Source organism: Drosophila grimshawi, unplaced genomic scaffold, assembly GCF_018153295.1.
Source record: "Drosophila grimshawi isolate 15287-2541.00 unplaced genomic scaffold, ASM1815329v1 contig_1369, whole genome shotgun sequence".
Classification (NCBI taxonomy): Eukaryota; Metazoa; Arthropoda; class Insecta; order Diptera; family Drosophilidae; genus Drosophila; species Drosophila grimshawi.
Window position 1 is genome coordinate 2,922,156 of NW_025062891.1, and position 21,791 is coordinate 2,943,946.

The 21,791-nt window shown below is 39.8% G+C and overlaps 5 protein-coding genes across 10 annotated transcripts; 3 read left to right on the forward strand and 2 right to left on the reverse strand.

The window, feature by feature from the left end:
* The first annotated feature begins 1,093 nt into the window (after positions 1-1,093).
* On the forward strand, positions 1,094-2,858 carry LOC6559778 (peroxisomal (S)-2-hydroxy-acid oxidase GLO3). The gene is made up of 3 exons (XM_001987161.2): positions 1,094-1,353; positions 1,558-1,830; positions 1,893-2,858. The coding sequence occupies exons 1-3, from the start codon at positions 1,223-1,225 to the stop codon at positions 2,587-2,589; spliced, it is 1,101 nt and encodes a 366-aa protein (XP_001987197.1). The 5' UTR covers positions 1,094-1,222; the 3' UTR covers positions 2,590-2,858.
* A 1,414-nt stretch (positions 2,859-4,272) lies between these two features.
* LOC6559763 (peroxiredoxin-6) lies at positions 4,273-5,422 on the reverse strand. The gene is made up of 4 exons (XM_001987162.2): positions 5,254-5,422; positions 4,779-5,153; positions 4,618-4,693; positions 4,273-4,529 (listed from the first exon to the last, which is right to left on the reverse strand). The coding sequence occupies exons 1-4, from the start codon at positions 5,334-5,336 to the stop codon at positions 4,401-4,403; spliced, it is 663 nt and encodes a 220-aa protein (XP_001987198.1). The 5' UTR covers positions 5,337-5,422; the 3' UTR covers positions 4,273-4,400.
* Positions 5,423-7,785: 2,363 nt separating this feature from the next.
* LOC6559764 (peroxisomal (S)-2-hydroxy-acid oxidase GLO3) lies at positions 7,786-9,530 on the forward strand. The gene is made up of 3 exons (XM_001987163.2): positions 7,786-8,016; positions 8,234-8,506; positions 8,569-9,530. Exons 1-3 carry the CDS (start codon positions 7,886-7,888, stop codon positions 9,263-9,265), a joined length of 1,101 nt encoding a protein of 366 aa, XP_001987199.1. The 5' UTR covers positions 7,786-7,885; the 3' UTR covers positions 9,266-9,530.
* Positions 9,531-10,168: 638 nt separating this feature from the next.
* LOC6559765 (ATP-dependent 6-phosphofructokinase) lies at positions 10,169-19,374 on the forward strand. Of its 6 annotated transcripts, none has more exons than XM_032735655.1 (12): positions 10,169-10,227; positions 10,277-10,376; positions 10,440-10,829; positions 10,884-10,994; positions 11,784-11,885; positions 13,057-13,398; positions 13,462-13,616; positions 13,755-13,863; positions 16,832-17,020; positions 17,093-17,535; positions 17,609-18,451; positions 18,520-18,844. In XM_032735655.1, exons 1-12 carry the CDS (start codon positions 10,184-10,186, stop codon positions 18,656-18,658), a joined length of 2,967 nt encoding a protein of 988 aa, XP_032591546.1. In that variant the 5' UTR covers positions 10,169-10,183; the 3' UTR covers positions 18,659-18,844. The 6 variants fall into 6 exon arrangements, with proteins under 6 accessions (XP_032591546.1, XP_032591547.1, XP_032591548.1 ...); XM_032735656.1 differs by lacking the exon at positions 13,755-13,863 and adding an exon at positions 15,004-15,112; XM_032735657.1 differs by lacking the exon at positions 13,755-13,863 and adding an exon at positions 15,531-15,639.
* LOC6559766 (glycerol-3-phosphate dehydrogenase, mitochondrial) lies at positions 19,368-21,733 on the reverse strand. Its single transcript, XM_001987165.2, has one exon. The coding sequence runs from the start codon at positions 21,710-21,712 to the stop codon at positions 19,577-19,579; it is 2,136 nt and encodes a 711-aa protein (XP_001987201.1). The 5' UTR covers positions 21,713-21,733; the 3' UTR covers positions 19,368-19,576.
* Positions 21,734-21,791: the final 58 nt, after the last annotated feature.

The following is a 21,791-nucleotide window of genomic DNA, read 5'->3' on the forward strand; positions in this document are numbered from 1 at the left end:
CGAGGCCAGATTATTGCGTTTTAGATTTCAGACTGGAACTGGTCAAATAAACATTTACAATAGATTTGACTCGAGCATGGGACAAAGATTAATTCCACATAAGCATATGCTTCACATTCAAATGACTTTGATACGCTTTGTTCTAGGGAAGTTAAAGAAGTTTCAATTCTTCCACTTGATGTGATCCCAACTTCTTCTTGATGTGATCCTAACTGGCTGACGGCCTGTGGGCATCTGGTACCTGTAGCATTGTGTCGAATACTGTGTTTCCCGAGTATTCCTACACATATTTCTAGCAGCACACAAAATGAGCGTAACTCTTCATAAGTATGGGTGTTTTGCATGTAGCTCACTAATACACTCATACAACCCGATGCTCTCTTCGTAAGTCTCTCAATTTCACGAAGCAGTCAACTGCTCCCATACATGAGCTCACATCGACAGCCTCTGCTTTCATTCATGAGCGCAAGTGTTTGTGTGTATTAGTAATCGCGTGGAACTCACTAACACAGTCAAACGAGGCACTGCTCTCTGTGCTGTGCTCTGTGACTCTGCTCACACAGATTGCGTTGGTATTGTAAACTGTATGACAGTCACTAATACTATTGAGGAAGTAGGTGCTCTCTCTGCTTTTGGCTCTCTGTTTATGTTTTTTGCTACCTAAGCTAATTGATCAGGTTTGCAATACACACAAAGTAGCCGGCATTTATAATAATTTATCTGCAACTTTCGGCAAACTTTGCGAAATTTGCCGAATTTTTAACACATTCAAATACAAAAAAAAATTATTTAAATGTGTGCAAGTAAATAAATATATATTAGAATGAGTATTATTTTTCTGCTACAAGCTAAATGAAATAGTGACAAGAAATTGATAGTAAAGAAATAATAATTAAATATTGATATAATTATATATAAACACATTTCATAAATTAATGTCACTGCTCATAATAAGAGTAATACATAATATATATGTCATACTTTAAGTATATATTTAGTGTATTTTAATATACTTTATATATTTACATTTGCTATTTGCTATCTCTTTCGTAGTGATTGTAGCCGGAACCAATCAACCTCAGCTGTTAGTATAAAAGCAAGCATTCAACACGTCTTTAGTTCAGAGAGCAAAGCAATAGCCAGCTGAAAGCTAGCCCAAGAGAAGCAAATTATAAACTAAAAGCTACAATTAATATATATAAATATATAAAATAACTGAACAATGTCGCTGGTTTCTGTCGCCGACTTTGAGCAAAAGGCAAATGGGCAGCTGGAGCCGAATGCCTTGGACTACTACAGGAGTGGCGCTGGGGAGCAAGTGACCCTGAACCTCAATCGCCAGGCCTACAAGAGGTGTGTATATTAATATCTAATATTTATAGTAATTATTATTCAGATCATTTTTAAATTTAAATATATGAAGTGGCAAATCGGTAAAAATCTAAGAAAATAAATAATTTCGACGCTGTAAGTTTATTTGCACTTTCGATAAATAAATATTTTTATGAAAGTTCAAATAAATAATTATATATTTTTGTATCTGACAACTTTTCACAGATTGCGTTTGCGTCCGCGTTGCTTGCGCGACGTTTCGAAGCTGGACGCCAGCTGTGAAATCCTTGGAGAGCATCTGAATTGGCCACTCGGCATTGCGCCAACTGCCATGCAGAAACTGGCCCATCCGGATGGAGAGATTGGCAGCGCACGTGCAGCGGGCAAAGCCGGCTCCATATTCATATTGAGCACACTGTCGACCACATCTCTCGAGGATGTGGCTGCTGCAGCGCCAGACACATGTAAATGGTTTCGGCTCTACATATACAGGGATCGGTAAGTGCTCGATTGGGCCACTGCTCTGCTCGTTTCCATTTCTAACCGTTTTTCCTGGACAGCTGTTTAACTGAGCAACTGGTGCGTCGGGCGGAGCGCGCTAACTTCAAGGCCCTGGTCTTGACTGTGGACACGCCCATCAATGGCGATCGTCGAGCGGATGCACGCAATCACTTAAGTCTGCCATCTCATCTCACTTTGGCCAATTTCAAGGCGGAGTGCACCCAAGGATTTGTGTCCAAGTGCGGCGGTTCGGGTCTGAATGAATATGTGGCCTGTAACTATGATCCGAGCATTTCGTGGCAGGACGTCAAATGGCTGCAGCAACTCACCCACTTGCCCATCGTGCTCAAGGGCATCCTCTCCTCTGAAGACGCGCTACTGGCTCGTGACATTGGCTGTGCCGGTCTGATTGTATCCAATCATGGCGGACGACAGCTGGATACGACTCCAGCCTCCATTGAGGTGCTGCCAGAGATTGTTGCCGCCGTGGGCAAGGATATGGTCGTCATGATGGATGGCGGCATCATGCAGGGCATCGATATATTCAAGGCCTTGGCTCTGGGCGCCCAAACTGTGTTCATCGGTCGCCCAACGCTGTGGGGCTTGGCTGCCAACGGACAGCGTGGCGTGGAGCAATTGCTGACCATTTTGAAACGTGACTTCGAGGTCACCATGACATTAACGGGTTGCCCCACTTTGGCAGATATTCGGCCAGCGATGGTCGTCCACGAGTCCGCTTATTGGCAACATAATTAATTTAAACTAGCCTTCTTAATCATATTTTACTAAGTTGCTTTCTTTTAGCATTTATATAAACAGTATATTGCATAATATTAAGTTGAGCCCAAATGAATAATTAAGTTGACAATTCAATATTTAATTCATTCAATAATTTAAGTTCTGTATTATAAACATGTTCTCGGAAACTCCAATTTAAGATTCGATGTATACAAAATAAGAATTCTAAATTCTTGATGCTATATTTAAATTCCAAGCGAATAAATTTGAACTAATTTCAGTCAATATTTTTATTGAGTCCCACTTATTAAAGGATATTGGACTTTGAGTCCTCAAAGGGAAACATGAATGAATTCTAAAGAAGATCATTTATTTGTTATCTTTAAAAGTCGCGAAAGAATCATCAAACATAAAACAGAAACATTTTCCATATCTTCCAGCCAAACAAGAGGGATTAAATAATTACATATATATATAATGGCTGTGATTCCTAATTTGTTTATTTAATTATTAAAGAGGAAGCTTCGAAATTAATTAACATGCTACTCAGCTGTTCATTTGATTAGCACTCGTAGTCTGGGGTTCAGATTAATGATTCCAAATTGAAAAGTCTGGAAATAATAAATTATAAATTAAGTTGATTAACATTTCTTTAATTAATTATTCATAATTTAATTCACAATGTTCAAAATAGGTGCCTCTCTCTTTTCTATTTTCACGATCTCAATTTAGATCAATTGTTTTTGATTTAGCCATATCTCAATATACATAAATATGAGCTATAATTATCATTATTATTATTAGTATTATTGTTAGGATATCTTCACTGTGACCTACTTGACCTATTATACCCCTTCTGAGCCTATAGCTCCTCCATCAACCCCATCTCCCGCAGGAATGCGAGAATCTTTGTTGGATTGAGGACTGCTATGTCTGTGGAGCTCATAACATGCATCCCTTGGAGGCTGCATCTTTTCCTAGTTAAGGTGGCACACTCTGCTGGAATGTGCCTTGAGGATTCTTCCTCACTTTCACAAAACCTGCATAGTTTGCTACCTCAAATGCCTTGTTTCGTTAGGTGACTTTTTAATCTACAATATTCTGTCACTAGACCAGTGAGTATCCTAAGCATATTCTTCCCCATGGTCATTACTTGCTTATGACTATAGCCAACCAAGAACTTAGGAGTCCTGGTCCTTAGAAAACCGCCTTAAAATGAAAATTGCTGAAAAAATAGATCGTCTTTCTTCTTTCTAAAAATTGGAAAAATCATATTTTAAATGAAAAGTGGTTTTTCAATTTTTTTGTACACATTCTCTTTTATTAAGAAAAACATTTCTAAAATGTATACACTTTTAGAAAAAATCCTTTCCATAATTCAGAACCAAGTAAAGCAATTTACTGTCTCGGCTTTTATATTAAACTTTCACTATCGTGAAGTGAAATCTTAAAATACTAATGTTTAATAATAAAATAGGTAACAAAATAAGCCAATAAAAAATTATTGAAGAACACCTCGGAAATCCACCATGAAATTTAAATATGAAAATTTTAGTTTTTATAATTTTATTGTCGATTTTTCTTATGAGACATTTTATTATATAAATTTAAAAATAAAAGAGTTTAAGTGAAATCAATTTCTTATTTATTTATGCATACTAAGAAAAGTTAAATAAAATTAAAAATTAAAAAGTAAAAGAGTTTAAATAAAATGATTGTATTATTTATTCATTATAAGAAATGTACAATAAAAATAATAATATTCAATAGTTTGTAAATTTGGCTCAAAAAGATGAAGATGAACAAGCAGAAGCAGAAGAAGAAGACTTTTAATAGTTCTCCGTGGTGCGGACATAATTAACGCCCGATGGCATGGAGACCTTGTCAAAGCCCTTGGGGAACAGCTTGTGGGCATCCGCATCGCTGACGCTGGGCAGGATCATCACCTTTGTGCCAGGCTACAGGACAAGTAGAAGAGGAAGAGAAATACAGATGAATGTAAATCAGTTAGCAAGTCTTTAAGCCATATCTAAGAGTAATACTCACTGTCCAATTTGCTGGCGTGGCAACCACCTTCAAGCGATCGGTCAACTGCAGCGAATCAATGCAACGCAGGATCTCACTAAGGGGAAAGAGGAAGCAATAGAGTTAAGGAGCTGTTGCAGCTTCAGCTAATGAGATTAATCAGACTAATCAGATTTACTCACTCAACATTGCGACCCATGGACATGGGATAGAACATGGTCAGGCGCACCTTGTGATCAGGGCTAATGATGAAGAGGGCACGAATTGTTTTGCCCACCTCGGGATCCTTCTTCTGATCCTCATCGAGCATGCCCAGGGAGACGGCCAGATCGCGTGTGGGATCCGCAATAATGGGATATGGAAACTCGCCGGGAATATCCAGGCAATATGACTTGATGTCATTCACCCAATCCACATGCGAATCGAGTGGATCCACAGAGTGGGCCAAGCACTTTGTGTTCCTCTTCGCAAACTCCGGCTGATGGACAGCAATGCGGCCCAATTCCGTAGTGCAAACGGGCGTAAAATCGGAGGGATGTGAGAAGAGCACAACCCAGCTGCAATTGAGGTTAAGAATGATATTAACCATTAACTGCTGACATTCTAATCGCCATCTATTATTCATTTATTCTCTTCCTTAACCATTGTAATACTCACGAGTTGCCCTGCCAGTCGTGGAAGTTAATGGGTCCCTTGGTGGTCTGCGCCTTAAAGTTTGGCATTGTTTGTCCCAGACGCATTTTGATTGATTTCTAGTTTTCGCTTTTATAAAACTCGTAGAAGGAAATAAGCTTAACTGTTTACTTGCTCAGTTACTTGATCACACTGAATGACAACTGTGCTGAGCTGAGGCCTTTTATACGCTCAGCCCACAGCCACGAAGAGTGAGAACGAACGAGAAAGAGGGCGACAGTGAGAGAGAAAAAGAGAGAGAGATAGAGATAGAGACCGGTCTAGCGAACGTTGTCAAAAGCTGTCTTATCTAGCATACATACACAAATATGTACATATATTATTACATACAACTGTACATTTGTGTTTATTTGATACAAGTTGAGGCATGCTTGGTTTACTGATCTATGTAGCAATAATAACAATAAGAAGTTAATTATATTAAATTCTTTTTTTCTATAAGCAGAAATGTTTTAATTTCAGCATTGGAAATTTATCAAATTTCTGATGAAATTCTTAAAGTGTTTTAAATGACGTTTATTCATATTGAATGTTTTTCAATAACAAAAATGATTAAATTTCGTCATTGGCAATTTTTCAGATTTCTGATGTTATTATTAAAATGCATTAAATGACGTTCATTGACAAATAGTTATTAAAGAATCCGTAGTAACTGTTCTAAAATCTATAACTCACAAATCCAAACTGAATCAAAACATAAACAGAGAGCCAAAAGCAGAGAGAGCACCCACTTCTTTAATGGTATTAGTGACTTTCATACAATTCGCAATACCAACGCACATTCTACGCTCATTTGAGACCCAACTCTCATTTGCTATGAGATCCATGTGAGTTCTGAGTTCTGAGCACAGAGAGCAGTGCTCTGCTTGATTGTGTTAGTGAGTTCAATGTAATTACCAACACATGCACACGCTCACGCTCACTGATTGTCTCATGTATAGAAAACTGTTAATTTGCTCAGCACTTCGTGAATTAGAGAAGCATTGAGGAAGAGAGCCACAGTTGGTATGGGAGTGTTGGTGAGTTCTGTACAAATCACCAATACTAAAACAAATTCACGCTCATCGATGCATCACACACAAATAGATGTGGTAACAATCGGTTCGGTTGAGCGTGCAACATTTTGGATAGGCTTGCAGCTTAAAAGAAGTTTAAAGCATAGCTGAACAACACAACAAATTATGCGGCACCCTGTATTCCAACTCAGAGTGCCCGTCACACATGTTCCTCAGCACCCTCCCCCTACCTACTTGCTGCTCTTAACTAGGTTGCTTATCTACGAGGCTAAATAATATATGTGGCATGTTGTTTTGCTTGTTGACAACCAAAGTCAAATGGAAAAACACCAGAGAATTTCAAGCGAGGCCAGATTATTGCGTTTTAGATTTCAGACTGAAATTGGTCAAATAAACAATTACAATAGAGCATGGGACAAAGATTAATTCCACATAAGCACATGTTTCACATTCAAATGACTTTGATACGCTTTGTTCTAGGGAGTTAAAGAAGTTTCTGTTCTTCTACTTGATGTGATCCCAACTTCTTCTTGATGTGATCCTAACTGGCTGACGACCTGTGGGCATCTGGTAGCTGTAGCATTGTGTCGAATACTGTGTTTCCCGAGTATTCCTACACATATTTCTAGCAGCACACAAAATGAGCGTAACTCTTCATAAGTATGGGTGTTTTGCATGTAGCTCACTAATACACTCACACAACCCGATGCTCTCTTCGTAAGTCTCTCAATTTCACGAAGCAGTCAACAGACACTCAAACTGCTCCAATACATGAGCTCACATCGACAGCCTCTGCTTTCATTCATGAGCGCAAGTGTTTGTGTGTATTAGTAATCGCATGGAACTCACTAACACAGTCAAACGAGGCACTGCTCTCTGTGCTGTGCTCTGTGACTCTGCTCACACAGATTGCGTTGGTATTGTAAACTGTATGACAGTCACTAATACTATTGAGGAAGTCGGTGCTCTCTCTGCTTTTGGCTCTCTGTTTATGTTTTGCTGCAGTCGACTGTTGTCAACTTGAGCTAATTGATCAGGTTTGCAATACACAAAAAGTAGCCGGCATTTATGATAATTTATCTGCAACTTTCGTCAAACTTTGCGAAATTTGCCGAATTTTTAACACATTAAAAGACAAAAAAAAGAAATATATTTAAGTGTGTACAAGAAAATACTTATATATTAGAATATGTATTATTTTGTTTGCTATTAGCTAAATAAAATAGGGGCAAGAAATTGATAGTAAAGAAATAATGATTAAATATTGATATAATTATATATAAACACATTTCATAGATTAATATCGCTGCTCATAATAAGAGTAATACATAATATATTTGTCATACTTTAATTATATATTTAGTGTATTTTAATATACATTATATATTTACATTTGCTATCTCTTTCGTAGTGTTTGTAGCCGGAACCAATCAACCTCAGCTGTGAGTATAAAAGCAAGCATTCAACACTTCTTTGGTTCAGAGAGCAAAGCAATAGCCAGCTGAAAGCTAGCCCAAGAGAAGCAAATTATAAACTAAAAGCTACAATTAATATATATAAATATATAAAATAACTGAACAATGTCGCTGGTTTCTGTCGCCGACTTTGAGCAAAAGGCAAATGGGCAGCTGGAGCCGAATGCCTTGGACTACTACAGGAGTGGCGCTGGGGAGCAAGTGACCCTGAACCTCAATCGCCAGGCCTACAAGAGGTGTGTATATTAATATCTAATATTTATAGTAATTATTATTCAGATCATTTTTAAATTTAAATATATGAAGTGGCAAATCGGTAAAAATCTAAGAAAATAAATAATTTCGACGCTGTAAGTTTATTTGCACTTTCGATAAATAAATATTTTTAGGAATTACAAATAGTAAATTTCAAATAAATAATTATATATTTTTGTATCTGACAACTTTTCACAGATTGCGTTTGCGTCCGCGTTGCTTGCGCGACGTTTCGAAGCTGGACGCCAGCTGTGAAATCCTTGGAGAGCATCTGAATTGGCCACTCGGCATTGCGCCAACTGCCATGCAGAAACTGGCCCATCCGGATGGAGAGATTGGCAGCGCACGTGCAGCGGGCAAAGCCGGCTCCATATTCATATTGAGCACACTGTCGACCACATCTCTCGAGGATGTGGCTGCTGCAGCGCCAGACACATGCAAATGGTTTCAGCTCTACATATACAGGGATCGGTAAGTGCTCGATTGGGCCACTGCTCTGCTCGTTTCCATTTCTAACCGTTTTTCCTGGACAGCTGTTTAACTGAGGAACTGGTGCGTCGGGCGGAGCGCGCTAACTTCAAGGCCCTGGTCTTGACTGTGGACACGCCCATCAATGGCGATCGTCGAGCGGATGCACGCAATCACTTAAGTCTGCCATCTCATCTCACTTTGGCCAATTTCAAGGCGGAGTGCACCCAAGGATTTGTGTCCAAGTGCGGCGGTTCGGGTCTGAATGAATATGTGGCCTGTAACTATGATCCGAGCATTTCGTGGCAGGACGTCAAATGGCTGCAGCAACTCACCCACTTGCCCATCGTGCTCAAGGGCATCCTCTCCGCTGAAGACGCGCTACTGGCTCGTGACATTGGCTGTGCCGGTCTCATTGTATCCAATCATGGCGGACGACAGCTGGATACGACTCCAGCCTCCATTGAGGTGCTGCCAGAGATTGTTGCCGCCGTGGGCAAGGATATGGTCGTCATGATGGATGGCGGCATCATGCAGGGCATCGATATATTCAAGGCCTTGGCTCTGGGCGCCCAAACTGTGTTCATCGGTCGCCCAACGCTGTGGGGCTTGGCTGCCAACGGACAGCGTGGCGTGGAGCAATTGCTGACCATTTTGAAACGTGATTTCGAGGTCACCATGACATTAACGGGTTGCCCCACTTTGGCAGATATTCGGCCAGCGATGGTCGTCCACGAGTCCGCTTATTGGCAACATAATTAATTTAAACTAGCCTTCTTAATCATATTTTACTAAGTTGCTTTCTTTTAGCATTTATATAAACAGTATATTGCATAATATTAAGTTGAACCCGAATGAATGATTAAGTTTACAATTCAATATTTAATTCATTCAATAATTTAAGTTCTGTATTATAAACATGTTCTTGGAAACTCCAATTTTAGATTCGATGTATACAAAATAAGAATTCTGAGTTCCGGAAACTATATTTAAATTCCAAGCTAATAAATTTGAATTAATTGCAATCAATATTTTATATTGCTTTGAGTCCTCGAAGGGAAACATGAATGTATACATTTTAATTTAGAAAACTTACTTGTTATATTTAAAAGTCGTATCTAAAATAAATTAGCAATATTTTACTTATCTTCGAGCCAAACTAGAGAAAATGAATTCTTAAAGTACTGTTAATTTGATGAGCACCAGCTGTCGGATCCATCAGTTTAGCGGTTCTAAATTAAAAAACCGTAAAGACAACAAATTATACATATGTGCTTAAGTTGATTAACATTTCTCTATTATCGATCTTGACGATATCACGTTAGGTCCATTGATTTTGATTTAGTGATTTCTATATTATAATTTGGCCTTTTTCCTTGTGTATCTCTTTCTCTCTTATACCTATTAGCTTTGTCTAAAAGTCCCTAGAAGCCCCTCTCTCTCTCTCTCAATCACTCCTTCAATATCACTCTCCCAATTTCTCTCTTTCTCTGTCTCTCTCTGTCTCTATTTAAAGTTATATATAATATGATCTTAACTTAAAACCGAGTGTGCGACTTTTTTTTATAGAAATATGTTTTTAAATTGGTTGTGCTTTTATAAACAATATTTCAAAGTCAATATTTAAAATGCGATTTATGCAAGATAATTGGCAACATTTTGGTCATTAACTAACTGGGTATGAATCCAATCAAATTGCGAGTATTCACAAATTTATCCGCCAGGTAATGCAATAAAAAAGTGTTTGAATGAAATCTTAAATGCCTCGCATAGATTTTTCCAATCACAAGAAATTCGCCCAAAGTCTCAAAACTGTCCATCAAATCGTCACTTACAAGAATCTAGCGAGCGTAATGAAATACAATTCAATGGAGTGAGTATTCCATCTTTTCAAATTCGTTGTAGAAAATAACGGATAAGACTTTTAACGGTTCAGCTTAAAAATATGCAATGGCAACGACAAGATGCCCAACCCGAAGATAGTTTGTCAGCAAAGTTGATTACCTTTAATGAAAGAATGTCAAAGTGTTTGGGTCCATTGGAAAAGTATGATTGTTTAGTCGCCCTGCAGGATTATGATATTGATTTGTATTACTGTTACTTGTGCAATAATATTGTTGAAGTTCTGTCCACAATTAATGCAATCGATGGCATCGTTGATTACTGCTTAAGGCGTGAGATAAATTATTGGACACATAATCTTGGTAAAGTTAGTAATTCTGCGAATCGGGCCACTTTAAATTGTTCTCATTCTAATTTTCGTAACTGTTCAAATTCTGAGTGCATGCTAAATTTAAGAAATATTCATACAACGACTGACAGAAGTGTGAGTAATGTAGAAAGACTAACAATTGATGGAAGATAAACTCGTTTCTACCAGCAGCGAAAAGAGAGCTGTGATGATGCTGATGAGAATGAAATTGAAGAATTACGTAAATGCTTGCGCACATTTCAAGATATCGTCGATTACGTGAGACCACTGTATCCATACGTAAGCAATTCGTAAATCACTTTTAGCTGTTGGCATTCAAAAAGCTAACGAGTACACAACGCAGCACCACTACAAAAAGCTACTGAGCATGTGCGAGAGAGAGCTTTTAACCACTAGTCGCGCGCACAGCTGTTGCACAGCTGTCATTTTGACACTCTCTCGAGTGTGAGGTAAACAAAAAAAAAAAGAAAAAAAGAGTCCAATAGTAATTGACATTTTTTCACCCACATTTGGGTTAACATTTTGGTTGTAAAACACGGCCGCATCGCCACTGTAAACCGTTGTATTAATGAAACATAGTCTAAAAAGGCGCGCCGAGTGCATTCCATCGTAAATCAAAAAACACCAGTCGACCAGTTTGTTGCATCAGTGTATTAGTTTCGGCTGTGTAGTTGCGCTTTACACACATAAAAAGCGTTTGCTGCGTTTAGAGGTCACCTTGAAACGTCAAAGCCGAAAAGCCTTTGGTGCTCGTCGACTACCGCCGCTGCTCGCTCGCTCTCGCAGCCAGTTACTAAAAATCGTCTCGCAGGCGACGACGCAAACGGCATCCGCATCCGCAGCATACTCATTACAAATTCTTGACATCCCACAAAGTCTTCTCCACTTGCTCGGCTTACGATCTAGTGATTCATTCAAAACCAAATCGCCTGTGTGCGTGTGTGTGTGTGTGTTACTCTTTTGTTTTTCGAATCAATTAACTCTGCTAAAAAAAAGAAAGAAGTGAATTAGTTAAAAAAAAAAATGAATAGTGAGAATCATCAACGTTTCCTTGCGCGCGGCTCGCAGCGCGACAAGGGTTTGGCCGTCTTCACCAGCGGCGGCGATTCCCAGGGCATGAATGCGGCTGTGCGAGCCTGTGTCCGTATGGCCATCTATTTGGGATGCAAGGTGAGTTTTTGACCTCTGCCAAGTGCTTTTGCCTTGGTATAGGTAAATGCTGTATGTGCTATAAATATATATACTATGTATATATGCCCACACACAAACTTTTGCTTATCGGTTAATGCGACCAAGTTCAGCCATTGAACTGTATACTATATATATATATATATATATAAATATATATATATCTATATGTGTGTAGCTGCAATCGCTCTCAAATTTATAGCATAATTTAAACAATTTGTTGAATTAGCATACTATGCAGATGTCGAGTGCCGTTAGATAACCCATGCCCGACTGAAAAGAAAGAAAAAACAAGAGAAAAAAAACATATATTTAAATCAAATAAGAGCGACCCACACACACACCAACTTGTATCTGTGTGTGTGTGCACAAATTTGACATTGAGTTTATTTCGGGCGACTTACAAAAACGAACACGCAGAATTAGCTGGGAAAATGCGGTTATTGTTTAAAAAGTGAATTACATAGACTAATTAATGCCTATTAGTTTTATTGATTGGCAAACATCAAAAATAAGTTGTGTTAATTTCCGGAGCCTTTTATTGGTTTGCCAAATTAACAGTTACGGTTTTATTAGCCTTTCTTGTTTGGCTTGAAAAGTTGCGAAAATTAAATAATTGAAAATGAAATAAATTACTCCAAATTCCATGATGACGACGCTTTTCGCAATGAATAATTTGTTGAGAGGCTGCTTTCCCAAAGTCACTTTCATTTTCCTTGAATGCCACTTTTCATTTTAAATATTCGCGCGTTTTGTTTTTCGATTTTCAAATCAATTTGAAATTGAGCTACTTTTTTTAATTCAACTCATTTCCAGTTAATTTAAATGCACTTTGTATAATTCTGTGGCTTGGAATGTAATTTGATTTTAATTCCTTTTGCTATAAATCTTAAATAAATTTAATTCCTTTGACAATTTATTTTTAATAATTTATTGATATTAAATAGAGAACAAAGTTAAGCATGACGTCAGAATGGTATTTCTCTGTATTAAGATAAAATACCTGATAATCTCAATATTGCATCATTATTACATTCATTCACTTATTTAGAAATTGTACTTATTAAACCCGATAAGTGTTAATATTGCTAAATAATTTAAATAAGTATTGCACAATGTTGAATTTATTCAAACAAATTTCGTGATTGAACAGGCGTATTTCATCCGGGAAGGCTACCAGGGCATGGTCGATGGCGGTGATTGCATTCAGGAGGCAAACTGGGCATCTGTATCCTCGATCATACATCGTGGTGGCACCATCATTGGCTCCGCCCGTTGCCAGGACTTCCGTGAGCGCGCTGGTCGCTTGAAGGCCGCCAACAATTTGGTGCAGCGTGGTATTACCAATCTGGTGGTAATTGGCGGCGATGGTTCCCTAACTGGCGCCAATCTGTTCCGTCAGGAGTGGTCCAGCCTTCTGGATGAGCTGGCAAAGAATTCAACCATTACCGCCGAGCAGAGGAACAAGTACAATGTGCTCCACATTGTTGGATTGGTAAGAGACGAATGCAAATTATTATTATATTATTATTATTATTTATATTATTATTGTGTTCAGGTGGGTTCGATTGATAACGATTTCTGTGGCACGGACATGACAATTGGTACCGACACCGCATTGCATCGGATTATTGAGGCAATCGATGCGATTGCCAGCACGGCCTACTCACATCAGCGTACCTTCATCATGGAGGTCATGGGTCGTCATTGTGGGTAAGTGATCCAGTTGTCCTTTTGGCTGCTGCTAATATGTTTAGCGTGTCTGAGATCTTATGGGGTAACTACTTTGAAATTGTTCTGCTCTCTGCCCGATTTGCATTGGTAATGCTAAATACGTTCATTACCCTGCAGTTATTTACCTGTTGTAGCTGGCATTATATCCGAGGCAGATTATGTCTTTCTGCCAGAGCATCCGCCTCCACAAGATTGGCCCGATAGACTCATACTCCAACTGCAACAGGCAAGCAAGCGATCCAGATTAATGAGTGTCTCATCCGACTTGTACATGCATTTCTCTATCCAATTCAAGCATTTGATGTTCTTATCCATATCTCCGACACGAAAACAAGAGTCGAACAATTCCAGCTCGCGATTAAGACAATCAGTATTGGAGCTATAGCTTATCTGTTGAGCGTTTATTTTTATATACTTAAATTCTATAAATTGAATAGTGATTTAACTTGACTACACAAAATTTCATTCGAAACTTGAATAGATTCAGCAATAGCAGACTGTGAAAGTCATCCAAAAATACCCCTGAATTTAAATACTAATATAAAAAAACAAACTGATAATTGAGAAGGGTACTTAAATATTGTTTTGTGTTCCATTTGATGGTTCAAAAATGTAAAATGACAAAACCTTTCCGTTTTTTGTCTTCTATCTGTGTAACACCTGTCAACAAATTTACTCTCTCCATTTTTGCTTGTTTCGATCAGCTTCAGCTTTATAACAAGTCAAATAAAAGTAGTTTAAACTAATTTAAATTCATAAATAAATATAATTTTGTCAAAATTGTTATAAATGCTGTAAGCACAATAATTTAATAGCTTGAAACGCTATCAGCCAAACAGCTGCTTGGCGCTAAATACTCCATTTAGCACGCGAAAAATTTAAATCGTTTTAGGCTAACATTTTTAACGCATTTATGTTAGCCATAGAATATTTTGTTGGCCTCAGTCCAAGCAGTTTCTGCCATCTCTTTCGTTAAAAAATTATCAAAGCAATTAAAACAGCTGTTGTTAAAATGTATATCTGATCAACAGCAAAAGTATTGAATTAAAATTGACATCGCCAACAAAATGTTTCTTCATCCAGACAACCAAAAACGAAATGAATGTCTTTGCAATTTGCTTAAATTGGAGCACGCCTTAATATATATATTTTTTTTGTTTTGTTTTTTTTTTGTTGACAAATGCCTGAAAGCCCCTTCTATATTTGTTCATATATCGTAATAAACAATTTATGTACTCGTATTTCATTCGTATCGAATGTTGTCTCTTTTTCTGCCCCTCTGAGTTATTCGACTTTGTTGTGGATCTAACATTTTAATATATGTATGTGTATTATCTGTAACCTATAATACTCCATATTTTTACAGTTATCTAGCGCTTGTTGGTGGCCTAGCCAGCGAGGCTGATTTCATATTTATACCCGAAATGCCACCGAAAACCGATTGGCCAGATAGACTTTGCACTCAATTAGCTCAGGCAAGAAGTTTAACTATATATTTGTGGATTCCTTTCTCTACACATATATATCCTATAAACTGTATTCTATATTCTATATTCTATATTCTTGATCCGTTGGTACACTCCACTCATAAAATACACATCACACACACACACACACACTGCAAGCAGGCACACATCAGACAGCATTTAGCAAATATATCATGTACAATTTTAATATCAGAATTTGCTTATTGCTTGGCGAATCTCTCAAATTTAGTCGATCTTAAGAGCAGGCTTTTCTATTTTCTTTTTAACATACATCAAGTGGTCCTTGTTCCCAACCGGTTGAATGATTCCATTATAATCTCGTGTTCCTTATCCTTATCCTAATCATGTTGTCAATAATCATCACATCTGCATCGGTTCTGTGTGTTTAATATTTTTCTGTTTTTAGCTACTTAGCAATTTCAGCGGCTATTGCCACAGAGGCTGATTTTATGCTAATTCCCGAAGAGCCCGTTGAACTTCTATGGCAGGACAGACTATGCAAAAAACTAGAGCAGGTCAGCAGTCTAATCTCTATTCTCTATACTCGATGGTGGTTTTATTGTTTCTTATTATCTATGAAAATTCTAACATTTCAAAATCTAACAGATGGTCAATAAGAGCTGCTGTTTATTGTCCAACGTTTTTCAAGCAAAAATTACTCACTAATTAATTGGCAATTAAATTGGCTTTTATTGGGTTCAAGTGTAGCTATCAATTCTTTTCATGGGGCAATTTAATTGGCTTTAATTTTGATATTTTTTTTTCATACACACCTGTTAAGTTGACAAGTAAATATAGTACAATCAGCTTCATATCAATATTATATGTTCTTTTTCCTTGTCACTTGCTATCAATCCATATTCGCCTTTATTCCAGCACACACTCAGAAATGTAGAAAATCGTTCTAAGATGAATATCGCTCTGAAAACAAGAAAGTTGTTCGTTATTTATATAAAACAAATCCCTCATTTCTCATTTTGGCTTTAAGATTTTTTTCTAATATTGAGAATAGATATCTAAAATATTTGTAAATATACGAAGAAAAAATTAATACGGCTAGAAAATTTCAAGATTTTTCTTTTGTATATTTAGTAATCATTTCTAAAAACATTATGCAGAAATTAATTAAATTAAATTAAAATTAGAAAAACTCTTTGCTATTGCTTATAAAAAAAATAAAAATTCATAAAATTTGAAATTCTGTTTTTTATGAAATATTTTTGAAAATAAAAAACTCAAATTTCTAGAAATAAAAAGAGTCGCAAGCTAGAAAGTAGTCGAATAAATATTTCAAATAAAATTATATGCATTTTATAAACTGTCTAAAAAACGAATGCTTAATAATAAAATAAGTAAAAATAAAGCTACATATTAAAAAAACAAAACAATCTGGAAAGAAATCTTAGAAAAATCTAGAAATGAGAGACTCGGGCTCTTTGAAATATCATTTATTAATAATAAGGTGAACAGCTTAACGATTTTCTACATTGATAGAACATTTTTTCTGAGTGTAGAACTCATGCAATGCTTAAACATTTATTGCGCTGCTGCTTTCTACTTAAACGCATTTATTTATTTTGTTCTAGTTTGTAATATCTGTACAAATACTGTTCATTGCTTTCTGTTCTCGCACTACTAACATCATTTCAAAAGACAAACCAATCATTTTGTGGAGCATTTTCTAATTTCTGTCTTGTTTGTCAATAGGAGCGTTCGGCTGGTCAGCGTCTGAACATTGTCATTGTTGCGGAGGGTGCCATGGATCGCGAGGGACATCCGATTACTGCCGAGGATGTGAGGAAGGTGATCGATGAGCGTCTGAAGCACGACGCTCGCATCACTGTCCTGGGTCATGTGCAACGCGGTGGCAATCCCAGCGCCTTTGATCGTGTCTTGGTAAGCCTTTTCACAAACTACTTGCACAATATATTTACTGACCATATTTATTTTTTTTTTTAATTAAAACAGGCTTGTCGCATGGGCGCCGAGGCGACCCTGGCCCTAATGGAGGCAACATCGGAATCGCTGCCTGTTGTCATTTCACTGGATGGCAACCAGACGGTGCGTGTGCCACTGATGGAGTGCGTTGAACGCACCCAGGCCGTGGCCAAGGCCATGAAGGAGCGTCGCTGGGCGGATGCCGTTAAGCTGCGTGGTCGTTCCTTCGAACGCAATCTGGAAACGTACAAGATGTTGACGCGCTTGAAGCCGCCCAAGGAATGCTTCGATGAGAATGGCAAACCGATCGAAGGCTACAGGCTGGCTGTGATGCACATTGGTGCGCCCGCTTGCGGCATGAATGCGGCGGTGCGCAGCTTTGTCCGCAATGCCATCTATCGCGGCGATGTTGTCTATGGCGTCAACGATGGCATCGAGGGTCTCATTGCTGGCAATGTTCGCGAGCTGGGCTGGTCTGTATAAATATAAACAATAACAAATATAAATCAGCTAAATTTAAACAAAAATTCTCATGTGCCTGTGCAGGTCGGATGTGTCTGGCTGGGTTGGACAAGGTGGTGCATTTTTGGGCACCAAGCGCACTCTGCCCGAGGGCAAGTTCAAGGAGATCGCTGCTCGCCTCAAGGAGTTCAGGATCCAGGGTCTGTTGATCATCGGTGGATTCGAGAGCTACCATGCCGCTGGCCAAATCTCCGATCAGCGTGACAATTATCCAGAGTTTTGCATACCGATCGTTGTCGTTCCATCGACCATCTCGAATAATGTGCCCGGCACTGAGTTCTCGCTGGGCTGCGACACTGGCCTCAACGAGATCACCGAAATCTGCGATCGCATTCGCCAATCGGCTCAGGGCACCAAGCGTCGCGTCTTCGTCATTGAGACAATGGGTGGCTATTGCGGTTATTTGGCCACGCTGGCCGGCTTGGCTGGCGGCGCGGATGCTGCCTACATTTACGAGGAGAAGTTCTCCATTAAGGACCTGCAACAGGATGTCTACCACATGGCCTCGAAGATGGCCGAGGGCGTTTCACGCGGTCTCATTTTGCGCAATGAGAAGGCCAGTGAGAATTACACCACTGACTTCATCTATCGCCTGTATTCGGAGGAGGGCAAGGGTCTCTTCACTTGCCGCATGAATATCCTGGGACACATGCAACAGGGTGGCTCACCCACACCCTTCGATCGCAACATGGGCACCAAAATGGCCGCCAAGTGTGTCGACTGGCTGGCAACCCAGATCAAGAACAACATCGATGCCAACGGTGTGGTCAATTGCAAATCAAACGATACGGCAACACTGCTCGGCATAGTTTCGCGTCAGTATCGCTTCAGCCCACTGGTGGATCTCATCGGCGAGACCAACTTTGAGTAAGCCTGGCATTTTTGTACAAATTTATATTATATAATATCTAATTGCAATTCCAAATCTAATTTAGTCAACGCATACCGAAGAAACAGTGGTGGCTGCGTTTGCGTCCCTTGTTGAGAATCCTGGCCAAGCACGATTCCGCCTATGAGGAGGAGGGCATGTACATAACCGTCGAGGAGGAATGCGACACAGATGCCGTCGCTTAGAGTGTTGTTAAATGCACAACAACAAAATTACCAATTATCACGCCCAGTGCACTAAAGCATTGCAGAATCAATGGTCAATATCAATGTTTTATTTTCATATATATACACTAAAATCGAAACAGCAATTCATTTATCTATTAATAGTTAAACAATAAAAATAAATGTCTCAGCTCAGGTCAAAGTTAAGCACTAAGACTCAAAGAATCCATATATAAAAAAAAAATGTATTTCTCATGCATACATCTATCTATACATGTAAAAAAAAACCATATATAGCAACAATTATTATTTATATTTTTACCTATTCTGTAAAAACCAAAATTATTTATTTTAGTTTATGTTTCTCGTTTTTGAGTATTTCGATTTATTTAAAAAACACACAGAGCACACTCTCAAGATTGTTTTATTTTGCATGTGAATGACTTAAATACATAAGATACAAACACAAATGAAATGTTCTACCTGGCGGAGCAAATTCTGCAATATATTCAACACACCGTTAGCATGTTATCATAATTGTTGCAAAAGATAAAAAAAAGAACATATAAATATATATCTAATGTTATAAATACAAATAAATCCATATAGTCTTGTCCAGAGAATATAAATAATGTTACACGATTTTAAAGTTTAAACGAAAATATCGCAAAATGCATCAGTATCCAAACTCAGTGTGAGGTTTTACAAATTCAAATAAATCCAACCACAGTACAAAACACATTTCGATTTAATTACGAAGAATTCATTAATTGTTAATTTCAGTTACAAATGCGAGTTTGAAATGTTCGTCAGCGTTATTCAACACTCTTCTCTGACCACAACGATATGGCAGCACTACACATCAATTTTCATCGATCTGGCAAGCCATAAATTTGTTTAAAAAGTACGCAAACTGAAATTTCATTAACAATTTAACGATTACAATCCACCTCCTGATCTCGCCACGGGTATCTCAAATCTGCCACGCCTGCGATGGCTAATCGCCGAATGTTTCTGATCGAGACTCATCCTGGCGTAGTGCAAATAGGCCGTGTCGCCGTGCACAATGGCCGACATTAGCAGCAGAAACTCGTAAAGATTCACTTTGCCCGGCGCATGGCAGTCGATGTCGCGCAACACGTTGTGCATCAGATCAACGGGTATTTCTTTCACCCCAAACGATTTCATGGCCGCACACGATTTACTAATGGACACAAAACCCGTATTATTCTCGTCGAGATTCCTAAAAAGTTCAGCATATTTCTGCACCTGATTCACCGTCAATTTGATGGGTATGCTCAAATGGGCTGGCTCATAAGCTGGACTGTGTCCCATTTGGGTGTTGAGAAACTTGCGCGCCTCCCTGATCTCGGTGGCCTTGCGTTTCTTCGACCAATTGAGCTGCTGGGCCATCTCGTTGGCCAAACGCGGCAATATCTCCTCAGCCACCTGGACATTGAGGAATGCGACGCGCAGTCGTCGCGCCACCATATCCACCAGGGTGCAGGCATAATCCTTGACGCCCTGCCTCACCTCGACCTCAATGTAGGGGAACTCGGTGTGCAGCCGCTTGCCAACAATTGGCCAGGAGCCGCCACACGAGTTGGCACAAACGGCCACCTTGAACGCGTTGGAGCCGTACGTGTCGGACAAGTGTTTGGCCACGTCTCGCTCCAGGCCAAAGTCCTGCACGAGGCGTATAAACATGTTGGGTGACCAGCCAATGGCACCATCCAATTTGCAACATTTCGCCGTTATCGAGTTGAGGCGCAACGGTTCCAGGCCCCCAATTCGAATGGCTGCATCGATTGCCTGCTCGGCAATCAGACGAAACGATGTCCATGTGGCGCCCACAATCGAGATCATTTTACCCGGCCCCAGCGAGATGACATGATTCCTCAAGCTCGAATCCGCCAGCTCTGCGGATTCAATCGGCAGCGGCTTGTAGCCACCCCAAACGGCGAGCACATCGCAACGACGCACATCAAAGTTGGGATTAATATAGTGCCTGATGCCATCCAAGAGATACTGCACCTCCATTTCCGTTGGATGTGGCCCCTCCATCGGATCGCGTCGCTCCCCCGCCGTGCCCATCAGTGTGTGCCCCAGCCAGGGTAAAAAGAATATGGCCGAGCCATGCCCGGGATGCGGATCGAAGAGACCCACCTGCTCGGGACAGTAGTAGTGGGGCAGCACCAGATGCGATGCCCAGCTGGGTATGCATTGTGGCGTCGCTTCGGCATCTTCCAGCCGGGAAATGGCATCGCTCAACGGACCCGTCGCATTGATCACAATCTTGGCACGTATCTTGTACGATTTGCCGGTCAGCTGGTCAACTGCCTTGGCACCCACAACCATGTTCTGCTTGTCGCGCAGCAGATCAATCACCTTCATGTGATTGCACACATCGGCGCCATACCGGGCAGCTGTCAGCACCACGGCCAGGCACATTCGGGCATCGTCGTGCTGCCCCTCGTAGAAGATGAAGGCGCCAAAGAGTTCGCGGCGCATCATCGGAAAGAGTTCGAGTGCCTCGCGGGAGTTGATGTAATGGAAACCCTTCGTTGGACCGGGCGCCATCAGATGATACAGATGCAGTTTGGCCCAGTAGATGGGCGTTTGCCACCAATGATGCAATGGCAGCATTATGGGCACCGGCTGATTTAAATGCGGCGCCAGATTGGCGATATTACTGCGCTCCTTCAGCGAGGAGTGGACGCGTCGAAAGGCAGCGCCATCCAAATGGGCTATGGCCTGATCCAGATCTCTGAGGCCGCCGTGCAGCAGCTTACTCGATTTCGATGAGGTGCCGCTGCCAAAATCATCAGCCTCAACCAGAGCGGTTTTCAAGCCACGCGTTGCCGCATCCAAGGCGCAACCGGCGCCAACAGCACCGCCGCCAATGATGAGGACATCGTACTCGGTGCGACGCAACGCATCCAGATTCATGCTGCGACTGGGCAGCTCACGTTTCATTTGCGGCATCCTGCTACGCCCATCCTGGCTGACGGCTGTCGAAGAGAACCCAAGCATTGAGCTGCCTGCCAGGACAGCAACATGGAACAATTTTGACATCTTTAATTATCAAATCAAAGAGACTTAAAGCTGACACACAAAAACATAAAAATAATAATCGAAAATCCAATGAAAAGTG

What these genes read in the sequence shown, in the direction of transcription:
- LOC6559763 (XM_001987162.2), bottom strand. Translation starts at nt 5,336, where the DNA reads ATGCGTCTGGGACAAACAATGCCAAACTTTAAGGCGCAGACCACCAAG. An exon ending in CACGACTGGCAGGGCAACTC is followed by an intron (nt 5,154 to 5,253) that starts GTGAGTATTACA and finishes CCTCAATTGCAG; the next exon opens with CTGGGTTGTGCTCTTCTCAC. An exon ending in CCACGCCAGCAAATTGGACA is followed by an intron (nt 4,530 to 4,617) that starts GTGAGTATTACT and finishes CTTGTCCTGTAG; the next exon opens with CCTGGCACAAAGGTGATGAT.
- LOC6559766 (XM_001987165.2), bottom strand. Translation starts at nt 21,712, where the DNA reads ATGTCAAAATTGTTCCATGTTGCTGTCCTGGCAGGCAGCTCAATGCTT.
- LOC6559764 (XM_001987163.2), top strand. Translation starts at nt 7,886, where the DNA reads ATGTCGCTGGTTTCTGTCGCCGACTTTGAGCAAAAGGCAAATGGGCAG. An exon ending in AATCGCCAGGCCTACAAGAG is followed by an intron (nt 8,017 to 8,233) that starts GTGTGTATATTA and finishes AACTTTTCACAG; the next exon opens with ATTGCGTTTGCGTCCGCGTT. An exon ending in CTCTACATATACAGGGATCG is followed by an intron (nt 8,507 to 8,568) that starts GTAAGTGCTCGA and finishes TTTCCTGGACAG; the next exon opens with CTGTTTAACTGAGGAACTGG.
- LOC6559778 (XM_001987161.2), top strand. Translation starts at nt 1,223, where the DNA reads ATGTCGCTGGTTTCTGTCGCCGACTTTGAGCAAAAGGCAAATGGGCAG. An exon ending in AATCGCCAGGCCTACAAGAG is followed by an intron (nt 1,354 to 1,557) that starts GTGTGTATATTA and finishes AACTTTTCACAG; the next exon opens with ATTGCGTTTGCGTCCGCGTT. An exon ending in CTCTACATATACAGGGATCG is followed by an intron (nt 1,831 to 1,892) that starts GTAAGTGCTCGA and finishes TTTCCTGGACAG; the next exon opens with CTGTTTAACTGAGCAACTGG.
- LOC6559765 (XM_032735655.1), top strand. Translation starts at nt 10,184, where the DNA reads ATGAATCCAATCAAATTGCGAGTATTCACAAATTTATCCGCCAG. An exon ending in ATACAACGACTGACAGAAGT is followed by an intron (nt 10,830 to 10,883) that starts GTGAGTAATGTA and finishes CGTTTCTACCAG; the next exon opens with CAGCGAAAAGAGAGCTGTGA. An exon ending in ATCGGCGAGACCAACTTTGA is followed by an intron (nt 18,452 to 18,519) that starts GTAAGCCTGGCA and finishes AATCTAATTTAG; the next exon opens with TCAACGCATACCGAAGAAAC.